The sequence below is a fragment of the Numenius arquata genome, chromosome 3 (genome assembly GCF_964106895.1).
Source record: "Numenius arquata chromosome 3, bNumArq3.hap1.1, whole genome shotgun sequence".
NCBI classification, from domain to species: domain Eukaryota; kingdom Metazoa; phylum Chordata; class Aves; order Charadriiformes; family Scolopacidae; genus Numenius; species Numenius arquata.
The window spans coordinates 58,809,136-58,825,014 of NC_133578.1; the positions used below are offsets into that span (position 1 = coordinate 58,809,136).

The 15,879-nt window shown below is 38.5% G+C and overlaps 1 protein-coding gene across 2 annotated transcripts in view; it reads right to left on the reverse strand.

Moving 5' to 3' along the window:
• The window catches only part of RSPO2 (R-spondin 2), a 96,793-nt gene that overhangs the window by 37,542 nt on the left and 43,372 nt on the right, over nucleotides 1–15,879 (reverse strand). Inside the window, exon 2 of one of the 2 annotated variants that reach the window (XM_074145519.1) lies at nucleotides 6,428–6,616. The exons of the other annotated variant lie outside the window; for it this stretch is intronic. Coding sequence (XP_074001620.1) covers nucleotides 6,428–6,616 — 189 coding nt within the window. The remainder of the gene's footprint in view (nucleotides 1–6,427; nucleotides 6,617–15,879) is intronic. 2 annotated transcript variants of the gene reach the window in all.

Here is a 15,879-nt window from a genome sequence, read left to right on the forward strand (position 1 = left end):
CTGAAATGCTGATTTATGGGACAAGATATATACCTTCTCCAATGGAAAGTCTATTGATTCTGTGCAGTCTCTTAGTTTAGGCTGACAGGGGAGTAAGAACTTGAATGACTGACATTTCAGTGCAGCACAAGGGTAAATTATAGTATGCAAAACCACCTCCATGCTTGAGAACAGTTACAGAATACGTTCAAGAAAGAAACATATCTCTATGAGCTAATACTGTGCCAGTCCTCAGTCAATGACCAGGAAACCTACAGAACTGAAGGACCAGATTCTTTGGTTGTTCTGTAGAGGAGAAAAAGGAAAAAAGATCATAATATTTCCATCAAAAAAAGCCATTGTCAGAAAAGAATCCGAAGACAGAAATTTAAAATATCTTTGACTTTGCTTACCAAAAGAGAGTGCAAGGACTTAGGAGCCAAACTCGCCTTTTCTTTAGTTTTCAGTAAGTTCTAGCACCCCAGAGCACTTCAGAAATAATTTTCTTCTGAACTGCTTTCACAGATACACCAGATTTTTTTTAAAAAAGTAATAGCTATGAACCATGTTTCAGTCAAGGTTAGGGCAATCAATCTGGTCTGTAAGAAGTGCATTTAGCTAGCCAGAAATAAAATATTTGTCTTTAGGCTTTATAATCTCATTTATATCTCCCAAACATTTCTCTGCCATTTACTTAAATAGCATAAAAAAAACAAATCTGATTGACATGAATGAAACTTACAATATTTATAGAATACTATATAAATGGTGCATTAAAGGACTCTGGAAGGAGAAAGCTTGGATTATAAATAATGCCCAAATTAGAGATACATTTTAAGCAGATGAATCACAGTGATATTAAAAGATTTTCCTGACCTGCTTTGGCTTCCTGACACTCATGATAAGCCACTCTTATTCATTCTTCTTTAAAATAAGCATTAAAGAATTGACAGACTTACATTTTAGAAAAGAAATCAAAAGCCCAGGAATTCAAATACAAATTCAGACACTGAATTAAGTTTAGACCCAGGTGCATGTGCTTTTTCTTGTAAAAAAAGAGTATGTGCTCCTGTAAACAGCTTCATCCTGCACTATTAATACAGAAAACATAACATTACTAAAACAAATACTATCCTTCCATAGTAAAACTAATCACCAGTTTATAAGGTGAGGCAGAATAAGCTGAATTGTAGGGAAATATAAATCATTTGAAGTTCAAAATCAAGTATAAAATGCTCCATATTGAGATCCATGTGCTTCACATACCTTAACAAGAAGGTTCATTATATTAGCTTCTCACACTAAGTGCAATACGATGAATTTTATGGTCATAAGATGTCTATCTCAACTGTAAAATGTGGTAATTCATTTGTAAAGTATTTTTACTGATATGCATAATCTTGAAAAATTCACACAAGCATTATTTTGCCTTTTCAAAGATCCCTGTTCTGTAGCATTCCATTGTCACATTGTTCCTTTTTAAATATGATCAATATGATTGAATATTCACCCATAACTCCCTATATAACAAGGGTATCTTGTAGCACACATAGTGGAAAACACAGCTGGTCAATTCCCAGTAATGTTAACAACAACGACAATTCACAGCAAGTTTGCTCTGCATGAAATGCAGACACCAGTGAAGAGCAGTTGAGGATGGGAAAGGGAAGGCGAGAACACGAGAGGATCTGCATGAGTGGAAACCAGCAACCAGCACTGCAGGAAAGACAACTGAACTGAACTGAACTCCTCCGAGACAGAGAGATAATGGTCATATTTTTCAAAGGGAAGCTGCAGGCTGAAGCTGAGGAAGGAAACATGGCATTCCTAAATTGAAGAGCTTGGTAGTCTTTGCACTGAAATTTGGTTCTTCCTTGAGGTGCATTTAAGAAGTCAACGTAATAGGAGATGATGCTTCAAGACAGTCAAAGTTTTCGTTTTGAAGGTCAAAATCGGTCTTTCCATTAAGGCATCATTTCAGAGGAGACTCTGGGCCCATAACTTGTGAGGTTGGTAATCCTGGGGTGTGACAAACTCTTGGTGGGTCCACAGTACCTACTTTGCTCTTTCACATCAAATTCTGACCCACAGCTCCCTTCTCTTCTTGCCTTAGATCTCTCTGTCTCTTGCAACCCAAGAGAATCTCCTAACTTCACCTGACCCAACTGTCCTCACACCCATCACACTCACTTCTTCCAGCTCCCGGTCCATCCCTCTGCTGCTCAGTAAAACATCACTGGTGCTACAGACTTAACTTCACACTGCCGTCCTGATATGTCCGCTGTCACTCCACATCAGTCTGCCACTGACCCATACCACCTTCTTTGCTAATCTTGTCCTGTATTTCCTGAGCTGGGAGAGACTTCAAAAATCCAGACAGACTACACATTTCATAACTCACCTTGTGTGTGTGCCCTCACAAGGGCACATGAGGGACAAAGACTGTGCTAGTGCTAACGAGAGTAAGAGACAGGGACAAGGAGCTGAAGAAAGCTCTGATGTCAGCAGTTCTTGTAGGAGACAGTATCAGTTGGACAACCAATGGAAAGAGAGATGACCAAAACTTTCAGGAAAGACGTTGAGGAGACAGTAAGGAGAGGAGAAAAATCATAAGCAAAAGAGCTTTAACCCACAAGGAAACAGAGCTGTCTATTTAACCTCCTAAGCAGATGTGGCTTAGGTAGTTGCAGGTTGTTTATTATTATTATTATTATTATTATTATTATACTACAAACAAAGATTTTTAAACTACAACTTCAGCAGGGACTGAACATGACTGCTAGAGAATAGTACACAGCCATTTGACCATCACAGTTCCTGCAGATCACCACAGGTCTACCATTTCATGGAGAACCAGGCTTGGAATACAACATGCTAATTATAAAATACTATAGTGAGGATATTTTTTAAAATAAATGTACTTAATAAACACTTGGTGATACATTTCCAGTATGTTCTAATCTTGATTCATTATTAGTTGAGATCTTTTAAATAAATGCCAAACCACAGTGTTTTCAATTAGTACTTTACAAATATACAATTGCCTATTAAATTCAAATTGACTACATATTTAATAAATCTTAATTCAAAGCACTATGATGATTTTTGTTGCCAGACGGATGGAATGAAACTCTTCCGTCAAAATACAAAGTAAGGCCAAAAATCAGGAATTTTAAAATTAAAAAAAAAAAAAATCAAAATCCATTTGATGGAGGAAAAGAGAGTGGAAGAGATAAGGAAAAAAAATGCCTACAACATAATCATAGGTAGACCTCAATTTCTGGCCATCCAACTTCATTTTCAAAATTCCAAATGCTATTTTAAGCTTAGATAAAGCCATATTTGAAGGAAACAAACAAAAAAATAATGAAAACTATTTCTAAAAAGTCAGAAACATTATTTTATTTAGAGCAAACATTGCTGCTCCTGGGGTAATTGAACGCCCTGGCAGATAATGACATATTACTGATGTCTTGCTATTTTGTAACAAAGTTTTTTAAAATATAATTACCTTTCTTAACACAGAGAATTAACTACATGTGTTTAATAAATGTTTGATTTGTTTAAAAGCAAATCAAATCTCTTTATCTTGTTTTTACTGAAGGCACATGGAAGGGGAAATTACAATTTTAGCAATGTCAGGCCCTCCTGTGAGAAAGAAGCTGAACCTAAACAAATGGAGTAGCCAAGTAAAGCTGAAGGGAGCTGTAGTTTCTAAAATCTGAGTGCTTCCTCCCCCTAAAATTGTAAAGGTTACTGTGGACACAGACTAAGTTGAGACGTTCAAGATAGGCTCACAATTAATTAATCAGCCCAGATTTCACCTTACTCTTTAATTCAATTTTGTTTTTCTCTCATGAGATTATTTCTTGTTGGAGCAGTTCAGTTCAAAGTCATTAATTATTAAAATTTCTTGGAAAATTAACAAAGTGTAGCTCTTCTCTTGGGCATTCTTCTACAGAAGAGACTCAATACTTTCCAATTTCGTGTCCAGATGTACTGCATTCCCATACTGCAGTGTTCAAGATGAAAATCATCTCCAGCAGGAAAATCTACATTGCTTTCTAGAGACAAGCAGTCCCAAAATTACATGATTCACCGTTACTAGAAAAACAGTCTAGAACCACTCTGCAAATTCAAGACACACATACTGCTTACATGTAGAAAAGAAAATTGTCTTGAAATTCAAAATTTCCATCATTTTAGAGCTGCTGCACTTGGCTGTGGTATTTATTGTGTTACACTTGGCACTAACTATGTTTGGCTTTTAAAATCATGTCAACATTTTCCATAAAAATATGTTCTATAGCTTCTCTAACAAAAATGGGCAAGTGTTCCAGTAATAAAATGTTAAACAGCTTTTGTGCCTATAAAGACATTAATAGGGCAGAAATCATTTCAACTTATGTAATTCAAGCCCTGTAACTCCCAGAAGGATTTTAACAGAGCCAGAACTTTTATTATTTTTAGCTGAGATAATACTATCTGAGCAATGCAGTCTGTAACTAAGCGTACCTAAAAGTATCTAACATCAAGTAGGAAGAAACCTATTCTATTTTTTAAGAATGTTTATTTTAACTCAACTTCAATCCACAAAATGCCTGTGTGTCCGCAATGCACGTATGTGCCGTGCAAGATCACCAAACCAAGAAAAAAATGAAGATGTGATTTATAAATACACCAGTTGGCAGTTACACTAAAATAAAAATATACAATAAAAAAATCACTGGAGGGGAGCCAGGACTGGTTGGTAAATGCAACTGCATCATTATTCTCACAGGGGGAGACTGTCAAAGGCATGAGGGTGAGTTAAATGTCCAGCACTCAACACATGCCAATGTGGGTTGGACCCAACTTCCATTTATGCTTTTCAAAACCAATCCCGTAGTTCAGGGAAGAAGGCCACTTTCTGTAAGTGGTAAAAATTAAAAAAAAAAGGTTATATTGAATTCACCATCCACCTTCTGCAAATAACTTTTTTTTCTTTTTAAGAAAGTAAAGAAAGACTGCCAGTAGGGACTACTTTTCCTACCTCACAAGCACAGTACAGACTAATATAGATAAATTCATCTATTTCCCAAAGCTGTAACTATATTCAAAAACATTTTCACACGGGCAAGTTTTTACAGCCCAGTTTTGAAAGGTTTAAAGTGGACAAGTTGCTGAATTCACAAATGTGTTATGAAAATTAAGGCCAAGATCCTAAATTACTTTACAGAAGGGATACATAAACCATATACTGGTCTCATTTAATTTTTCATCAAAACCTAGCCACCTGGTATAGATTAGGCAGCACTCAGCAATATTACACAGCAGTTGGGAACACAACGTGAAGAATACCATATCCAAGGAGCCTGTGCAGGGAATGGGGAGACAGAGGTGGGACGTCATTGCATGGGCTGGGCTGGGTCCAAGTGAGTGCTCCTTGTCCAGCCCAACCTGCCACAGAGTGACCTCACGTGGGTCTCAAGATTATGTGTGATGTGAAAGCCAGCACCCGCTTTCTTACAATGCGGTGCATTCCCGTGACAAGCCACAGCACCAAGGGGGAGAGTGCCATACATTTAACAGACACTCGATTATTCCAGAAGCAAAGAAAAGCTATTTCTCACTTCAGGTTCTTAGGTTTGGTGACCTAATTTTGGTTAGACTATGACACATGCACACAAAAAAAAACCCCATAAATATGAATAAGAGGTAATAGCAATGATTAATAATCCATATGGCTAATACTCCGCATATGAGCATATGGAAAAATCAATACGAATCAGCACAACTGCCAGACAGCAGTGAAATAATGCGTAGAGATACCAGAACACTTGATTTTAACAGTTGTGCTTCTAGGCACAAACATGCAAAGAGGGAATCTTGTTGCACATTAGCAGGTTGTAAATTTCCAAATAAACTGCAGTACTAAAAGTGAAAGGTTGTTTGTTTGTTTTTAATAGTACATCTGTTTTATTAAAAGCACAACACTTACATATTAAAGTATGCCTGGTGTGAGGTGTCTGGTCACCTGAAATTTGTGTGGGAACAGAAAGCCTGACAAGCAGCCCACCCATACATTAGTGCATATACTGACTAGTACCTACATGAGGGACTGTTAAATTAATGTTTAATCCTTTTTATTTTCATATAGAGGGAATGTTTTAGAACTAGAAATATCTGCTTGAATCATCATTCTTTCCTACATTTCCCTTCTAACTAAAGCAATAATAACAATAAAAATAGCAATAACAATAAAAACTAGGTTAATGCATCAACTATTTAATCTGGTGATTGTTACATATCTTGGAATGAGCTGGGACATTCTTTAACAAGAAGTTTTATGATGATCTTGAGACATCTGTGAAAATATCACCATGTTCCATAACATATCATCTTAAAAACTGAGCGTGAATTATGGCCTCCCTACAAAAGCAAATGTAAGAGTTCAAAAAAAACTCACTTGAACATCTGTTCATATCTGGCGTCCGGAGTCCATAGTACCCCGATGGGCAGGAATGCAAGCATTCACCATATTGTCTCATTCCTTCTCGTCGCAGGAAGAAGAATAACTTGTGTTGGCATCTGATGCACCCATTATCCTTTGAACAAGATAAACAGCCTTTGCAAATTGGATTTGGTCCATAGCTAGCTGCAAAATAAGAAGATAAATTACCCTTTAAGATCATTTGGAAATTATTTTGGCTGGAGGTCCTCTTCCCTCTAAAGTGTTTCTTATCTACCGCATGACTACAAGTAGTTTTGAAAGGAAGGTTCTGAAACTGCACTCACTCTCATACATCTGCGCTGGCAAGTGAATAAAAAGAAATGCAATCTCTGTATTTCTAATTGTATGTAGGGCAATTTAATGAGTTCACACATATTTAAAATAAAGGTACAGGCAAGCAGAGACCAAGCTATATAAAGTTCACCAGTATAATGTAAGTAAAACCCAGGTGCTGAATTCTAGTTTGAACCTGGGGACATAAGCACACAACAGCAACAAAATATAAGAACATCAGCAGCCTGATATATGCACCTGATATCTCCATGGAAATCCAGCAACTTCATTAATGCAATTTCTGACTTGTGAAGAGAGCAATATTAAGAGTAAAGAACTCTGCAAAACAGGTACCATGCTGTCCCATAACTCTCATGTCCTAGAACAGCTGTCGTCTTGCAGTCTCTTTTTGGTCTTTCTAATGAGAATGTCAAGACAATTATTTAAGAAAAAAACAAAAAAAGAGTAGCAGTTTTAACTTCTAAGAGCCTTTTTCTACAACTTTCTACCCAAAATGGGTTGAAAACCATATGCACGGACATTACCGAAGGAGGGCATTTAGTGCAGATTACCATTTTAGGTCACCAGCTGCCATGCCTTCAATTCTATTCTATTCCATGGTTTCATTTTTTGGTTGGTTTTTTTTTTTTTTTTATTTTAATTACTTGGCTGATAACTGCAACACAAACCTTAGCTGCATCACTCTTTGCCCTTATGATTTGTTATTATCCCGCCTTCCTGCAGAGTCGCAGAACACTCCCCTGTCCCCACGGGCTGTCAGCTCCTCCTCAGGCGCTGAGTCAGCACAGCAGGTTAGCAGAGGGGGGATGGCTCAAGACATTCCTGAAAGCAGTGCAACTTAACAGGTCTGTTTTAAATATTAAATTGGCTACAGGACTTAACAGAAATTTTCCAGTTCAAACCTGGTTTACTGGAAACAAAAGAAAAATATTATGCAAGAAGAGGAACGCGTCTTTAGGATCTCAAGAACTTTTTAATAGAGGCCACCCTGAGAGCAGCTGGCCAAAAGAGCAAGGTCTACATTTAATTGTTATATTTTTAAATATTTGAAAGTATTCACACCCTAACCTAGTACTCTGGTACTTTTATCTTGTACGGATGGATAATTGAGGTTGTTCAATGGATGACTTCACCAGCAGAGACAGGAAAAGAAAAAAGGAAAAGCCTACCACCCTCTGGAACCAGTAGCTGATAAGCTTTACTCTCACCTTCACACATCTGCACACCACATTCCCACTCCCTCTCTGCTCCCGTCCCCCACACATGCCTCACCAAGTTCAGCACGACAGCATTCAACTCCAATCTTGTTCAAAATAATCCTAGTGGGTGGCAAGCAGGACGAGAAGCCAAGTGATCCTGTGTGAAACAGCTCAGCCAGTGGGACTCTGAGTGTTGTAGTCCTCTGGCACCAGGCTCACCTGGTGAGATCCTCTTGATGGGAATAGCATCCTTACCCTCTATGGTATACAGATGATTCTTTGCCTCTCAACCCTTTTCCAATGACGCACCCTAACAGACCAACCACCTTATACTCCTAAACCAGTTCCCATCTCCTGTTGCTCCCAAGACCTCATATATAACTTTTCCTACATTTCATCTTACAACTGTTCTCATTCACAATCCACATCTTCAAAGACATACAAGAAAAGGAAAAAAAGAGATCATGAGCAAGGCCTGGATGCATCCCTCATCTCACTGTCAGCAGGGACTGCCTATCTGTAACCACATCAAATAATATGTGACCATGTTCTCCAAAGCAATTGTTGCTTAACACATGGTGGACAATCCTGTAGACTTCTGAATCCCCTTTTAGTTTCCTTGCATCTCACTCTCAGTAAATGTGTACCTCCAACTTGTTGAAGGTTCCTCAGAAAAGCCTGTAATCTAACAAAGAATTATAAGGAATAAAGCAAAAGTAAAGATGCGAGATGCCTGAATTTATTCATCACCCAAAATGGTTTTTGGAGTTCGAATCAGCTGAAGTCAGGATCTTATATACAGCATGTCCATGGTTATGACGTAGGGCCGGGTCAATTGCTGAACAACACGGATATCGTGAAAGGCTACTATTCTCAATAGTGTGGCTTGGGGAGCAGCAATTAGGCTCTGGAGCAGATACATTTGTTGTGTCCATGTAGGTCTCATGTCCACCTTCCCTCATTGACCCCCATTAAAATTCAGGCTTCTTGGCTACGAAACATGCCTCAGGTTGACTCTACTGTTCAGCTTTCCTTTATCTATGACTGCCCATGTTATTCTCCTCAAGCATCTCTTTTTTCTATTTCTGTTAAGATGTCTTTGTTGATAACCCTTTGTTCTGCAGACAAATTTAATTATGATGACTTCTCTGGGCTTCAGCCATAGCTCTGTCCCAACATACTCTCACGTGAAAAGGAGCTAATAGCATAAAATGATCCTCTATTATCCTGTGCTATCCTTTGTTTAGGAGATGGATGGCACATCTCTGGAGATTTTCAAGACCCGCCTTGATGCAGTCCTGAGTAATGTGCTCTAGGCAATCCTGCTTTAGCAGCGGAGTTGGACTAGATGATCTCTAGAGGTCCCTTCCAACTCTGACAATTCTGCGATTCCGTGATTCTGTGATCTTTCACAGCTTAAGGTCAACACAAGATATATGAAAGAGTTCAATAATATAGTCATTTTGTAAACTGTATGTATTCATCCCAAGATTTTAACTTGTGTGTAGGTTCCCCAAACCATGACATCTAGACTCTCCTTGTTCATCTCCTGAGCAGCCTTAACAAATGATTTGTAATTTCTATGCCTGTATTTTTTCCCATTTTATAGGAACGCTGGGAGATTCTGTTCATCAAAAGCTGTTCATCAACTGCTCTGAAATCCTCAAATATGAGGTATTATAGATGTGACACATGTATTGTTACTTAAATGAATGATTATTTAAACTCACACATTGAATTTGTGTAACAGAGTTCAAGATGGTCACGTAGTTAATGGTCACATAGTGATGACCTTCCCTGTTGCTCTCCTAATTACTAAGTTATAATAAAAACCTAAAAATGCATCAGATATTTTTCTTTTCTTTCTTTACCACACTGAGAAAAAAAAAAATCACTGAAGAATTATATAATGGTAAGGGGAGATAATATGATTTGTATGCTGTAACACAGACAGTAAACTTTTTGAAAGAATCTGAAAAAACTTCCCACTGTGCTGCTTAGGTGAAACTGAATCATTTCCAGGTATTTTACATACAGTAAGTTATTGTGAACTGTATATCACAGAATCGGCGTTATTACACTGTGTTGTTGCTTATATTCTTTTCAGAGCTTTGTGGGATGCACACTGATTTCTGCGACCTTTCTGCCAGTTCAACTTGTCTCACAGCAGGGATAATCATGATAAGCTCTACTACTACATTACTTGGACACTGAGCGCATACTTTAACAATCAAATACCGTAGCACTGTTTTTGATGTCACTTAGGCATGCTATATTGAAGATACCAACTTAACTTACTTTCTTTGCCCCTGTGTACACAGGCTATAATTAAATTCTGCAAAATGTCCCTTGCCCCAAAGCCTTCCCTTTCCATCCTGGCTTCTTAACACAGCAAATACAATGTGTTCTTATCACATTCAGCTTTTTCAATTGTCTTATAATTGCTCTTTGATGGAGGAAGTGAACGCCTCTGTGTTCAGCAGAAACATCTATACACTTCCTTTTGAATTTCTTCATAACGCTGTCTTTTTTCCTTCTGTATTAGACTGCAAGAAAAAATAACAAGCTTACCAAACATGGTCAATCACATTCCAAGTTACCAGCCGCATCATACGCGATGTAAAACATCATGCTACTCATCTCTATTTCGACCCTGCCTGGAACGCCCTCCTCGGCTCTGTGTGCCAGGCAGGCAGGTTTCCCCCAGCCAAATCCCTCATGGAAACTCGCTCCTCCCACAAGGCCCACAAATGTTAACCAGTGTCACAGCGCTGCTGTCGTCACATCATAAAACCGAGAACGCACACATGCTCTAAGTTAGCACCATCCTCCGGGTCTCAAAGCGCACGATTGCCCTGGCTGGCTGTTAGGATCGTAAGGTCCTTGCAGCAGGAGTAATGTTCTGTACAGCCACATAACTGTGTCCATGGTGTGAACACCGCACGTGAACACAAACACACACCTTTATATAGATAACACATTTTCTATTCCTTCTGCTTGCTGCTTCTACAAATATACCCCAAAGCATCTCTATATTTAAAGAAAAAGCATTTATGGACTTGATTCGCTATGTTGTTTTTTTTATTTTAAAACTGGGATTAAATTTGCCAAGTTTGCAAAGGTTACTTGAGAACACAGACTAGTACCCAAACACTGAATGAAACACTTCTGAACTCTTATGGGTGTTCAAAGTTTCATGGTTTGGATCCATACCAAGTAAAATCAAATGTCAGCTAATTACTTTAACTCTTGTCTGGATCAAATGTATTTAAGCCATATTGCTGAAGCGATTTTAAGTGAATTGTTATGACTATTTGAAATCACAAGAGAATCAACAGTACAAAATGAGTCTAGCTTGTTCCCCACAAGAACACAAGTTGTTCTGTAAGCAAGAGAACTAAGAGCATTTGGTTTCCTATGATCTTACTATCTTTCAGCCCATGCCACAACAACTGCTACTAATTTGTGCCTTTCTTGTATACCCACTTGTTAGGTGTCACAAACCTCTTTTGAACCTGGTGCTTCAGCTCACCACAAGAACCTGGTATTTTTACTTCTGTAAAAAACAGGCTGAAATGGACAAATGAATCCAAACCCAACTGGAGAAATAGGAGTGCCTGGCACAGAAACAAGCAGTACAAAAAGTCATTCCCTAAACATCATTTCTTCAGAGGGCTGGGCTAACATGCTCATTATGTTCCTAATATCACTTGCTACCTGGTCATTTTGTCCCTTTTTGGCAGTCTTTGGTCTTTTGAACTCTCTGAAGTCAGAAACTGAGCTTCCTGGTACAATGGACACCTTAATGGCACTCTTGCCCTAACAGGGATTGGAGCCACATAAATGCTGGTAATTGGATTTTAGTTCAGATCTAGCAGGAACGTCTCCAAGACACTTATGATTGTAAACATGAGGTGTGCAGACGGGACTCAGAAGAGGGAAGCAACTAAAAGATCACTTATTGCAGAAAAAGTAGACTTCATAATCCTGAATTAAATTAATGCTATAAAGATATCCCATACATATCTCAATAAAACCAGTTAAAATACACCCATGCTTGGCATATGGCCTCAGCATACCAAAGAATGGAACAAAGAATACAGCTTTACAGAGACACCAATATTACATGGTATATTAATGTACTAACACTGTAAGACTGCAAGGTCATTATAGTTAAAAACCATCTGATGGGCTATGAACAGAAGCTGGCCAAGAAAAATACCTATTTTTCATCACAGCTTTGTAAAAGCAAAAGTAAGTTTTGGACAGAAAACTTCAATAACAAAAAAAAAGGAAAAAATTGACTAGCTTGACTCTAGTCATTGTCTTTAAGAGAATTAAGAGATTCAAGGTCAAAGGGGATTTTTATGAACAATTAGCCCAATGCCCTGTACAAAGAAGCCACAGAACTTGTGCTTTACTAAAACATATCATTTAAGAAACCATTCAATCTTGATTTTTAAATTGTCAGCGGTAAGGAAACCACCACAACCTTTGTTAAGATATCATAGGGTCTAATCACTCTCACTGTTGAAAATCTGCAGTGAAATTTTGAACTTCAAATAGCAAACACTGGACCTTTTTATATCTTTGCCTGCCAGATTGTTAACAGTTTTTCAGTGTTTTTTTCCCCAATGCAGACACTCTGATCAGGTCAAGTCTTAGCCTTCTCATGGGCAAGATAAACAGAGCAAGATTCCAGAATGTCTCACCGCAAGGCAAAGTAGCCAGTCCTTTGATCAATCTCTTACCATTTTATCAACAGGCTTATGGACACCAAAAAAAAGAGCTCAGCAATGGAAAAGCGATTGTACTAGTGCCAAATACAGAAGTGATAAAACTTCTCTACTTTTCCTAGATACTACTCTCCCAAAACATTCATGAGTTATGTAAGTTTTTTGACCACAAAGACACAGTTTCCCAAGTACTACACTGCTCTGGGTAGGAAGCAGCCATTTTTTGGAGTTACACAGGAGATCACCCAGTGCTATCTTTCTCAGGATGCTTAACCACTTGTGATCATCTTCTCTGAAGTTGTCCACAACCCAGAAAACCTATGTTCTCCACTCTTCTTCTGAAAATAGACTAACCATAAGGCATTTCACTTCAATGAGTTTGGTATAAATCTCACCAAATTTATGGTCATAAAGGAACAATTTTGTCTGCTTATTATGAAATCATTTCTTCACTTCCATTGGCGGTCTTAATTATATTTTCAGTATCATAATTTTATGCTTAAACTACTCTCATTTGTCAGCTTGTTTCATTCTCTCATTATTGATATAATGTCCTTCTGATTATGCTAGTCTAGGCCTCAGAAGACTTCTCTTCATTCCATCTATAGCAAAAGACAGTGGACTTTTATTCCACTTCCAAATCAAAACATTTTACCTTTGCTACATGGCTATCCAGCTGAACACTTTCAGAATTTTCTGTACTGTTTTCCCCAGCATCATGGCATGGAGAATCACTGTGAAGATCAGTTAGATATTATTCTCCTTCAGGACCCTGGCAGGTCTCAAGAAATCACCTACATGTTGAGATATTTTGCAATATTTAGGAACTACAGGCATTATCAGCATTGCATACTGACTACAAGATTCAGAAGCCTACTTTATCAATAAAATGGCATGTGTGCTGGTTTCAGGATGCCTTGGTCTCTTAGATATTTTGAGAACATTACTGGCTTTCTTTCCAGCTGGGCTGAACTATCAGTCACAGAGGTATCTTAGCCATCTTTCTTCATTCAGCCATCTGGAGCTTTTAAAGGCATCTCTCATAGTTTACTTTCTGGATACATGCTATCAACTGGAAACATTTAAATCCCCTTGTCCTCTTCTGTCTGCTTTTCATAGCCTACCAGTCCTCCCCTGTCTTCAACTCTACTGAATACTGCTTCCTACTACTACTTCTGATGTGAAGCCTCCTCCACAACTTCTCTCTGTTCAGTTCCTTGGGAGACATTTCCTCTCTCCCTGAAAACGGAGCAGCAATGCTTCCTCAGTCTGGTTGCCCAGACCTCTTCCATCTACCCAGTGTTCCCCAGTGATGGTACTCATCCTTCCAGTCCACAAATGTCAACAACTGCACTGTCAACAACTTATATTTTATGCACAGGACATCCTGTCTGGCTACCGGATGGAAAAAAAAATATGGAACATCTGTTGCAGGTCACAAACACCATATTATCACCTGCCACCCTAAAAGTCAAGTACAGAAATAGACACAGAGAGGAAAATGTCCCACTCCCTGTTCAAATGTCCTAGGAAATATTAGCTTTTATTGCTGTTTGTTGTTCACAGCTTCACCGGTTTTATCCTAGGTCTTCCTGCTGTCTGACAGAGAATATTTCAACACTCACACTTGAAACACTGGGGACAGAAGGTCCAAGCATCACAGCCACAAAGTGCACGCAGAGAAAAAAAAAAAGTTAAAATAAAATATACTAAAAAAGCCTTCTTCCCTTTTGTTCATGCATACAGGCCAGCTACATAGCCTGTTCAGAAAAAAAAAAAAAAAACACAAACCAACAAGCAAGCCTTACAAACCAACTGGTTCAAAAATACCACTCACAGGTCATCTATCTTGAAGCCTAGCCCCTCCAAATACTTATATTTGGTGTTCAAAAGTCTCACATGATCATAGAATCATAGAATTGTCTAGGTTGGAAGGGACCTTTCAGAACATCTAGTCCAACCATCAACCTAACACTGACAAAAAACTTCCCTAAACCATATCTCTAAGCACTATGTCTACCTGTCTTCTAAATACCGCCAGGCATGGTGACTCAACCACTTCCCTGGGCAGCCTGTAAAAAATTTCAGTGTAAAAATTTCTCCTAATATCCAATCTAAACCTCCCCTGGCACAACTTGAGGCTGTTTCCTCTTGTCCTATCCTGTGTGACTTGGGAGAAAAGACCGACCCCCACCTCACTACAACCGCCTTTCAGGTAGTTATAGAAAGCAATGATGCATGTTCATGTGCATGTTGCCAGTCCCACTTCTGAGTTTTAATTTGGAGGCCAATCCATTTCAGCTATAGGAAAAAAATTGCGTTACACCAACAAATGGATCGGCCATTTCCTTTAATCTATTCAAGTTGTTGGTTTGTAAAGTGGCTGCTTCAGCTGTTATCACACTGAGAAGAGTCTCTCCAAGATGACCTCTGTTCCATCTGCTTATGAGTTGCTAGAACAATGATTTTTTAGGAACCCTGTAGTCTAGCAGTACTGAAACATGGCTAATACATGCCCATCGTTGTACTGTTTGCACAGCTGTGCGCAGTTTTGTCTACTCCAAACCTCAAAATTCTTTATCTTATCTGGAATCTTCAGTCTGTGTAAAAATATCCATCAAATAAGCTTTAAATAAACTTCCATCAGGTAGTTTTATGACTTAGGGTACTTTATAAGCCACAGATAATTCAACTAAATGCCAGTAGCTTAATGTATAGTAACCTCAAGAAACTCCAACCAAAAAATCCAAGTGGATTTTTAACATGCAATACTTTTGAAGAATAACTTGTCTTCCAATTTCTCTTACTTAGATTTTACATTAATTACTCTTTCAGCCTTTTACACATCTACAGAGTAAAATGTAGAAATCCCTCAAAGCCAGTACTTAAAAAGAAGAAGAATATAATCACACCTGAGATTCTGAGTCGTTCCCCAAACCCCAGCAATTCAAACATGGAGGCAAAGCATCACAAGCCATTACCTTTGGCAAAAGCACAGATTAGTTATATCCAATGAAAACTGCACAAATCAATTGATGGAGCAGAGGCCAGACCCCCAGTCTGCTCCACCCCTTGGATCTACCCCAATGCCCATCTCTCTCTGGAAAATCCTTCGTGCAGAGGCAGGGCTCTGTTGCCTTAGTGGCACAGTGGCCTGGTTTCATCGAAGGGACTGTCT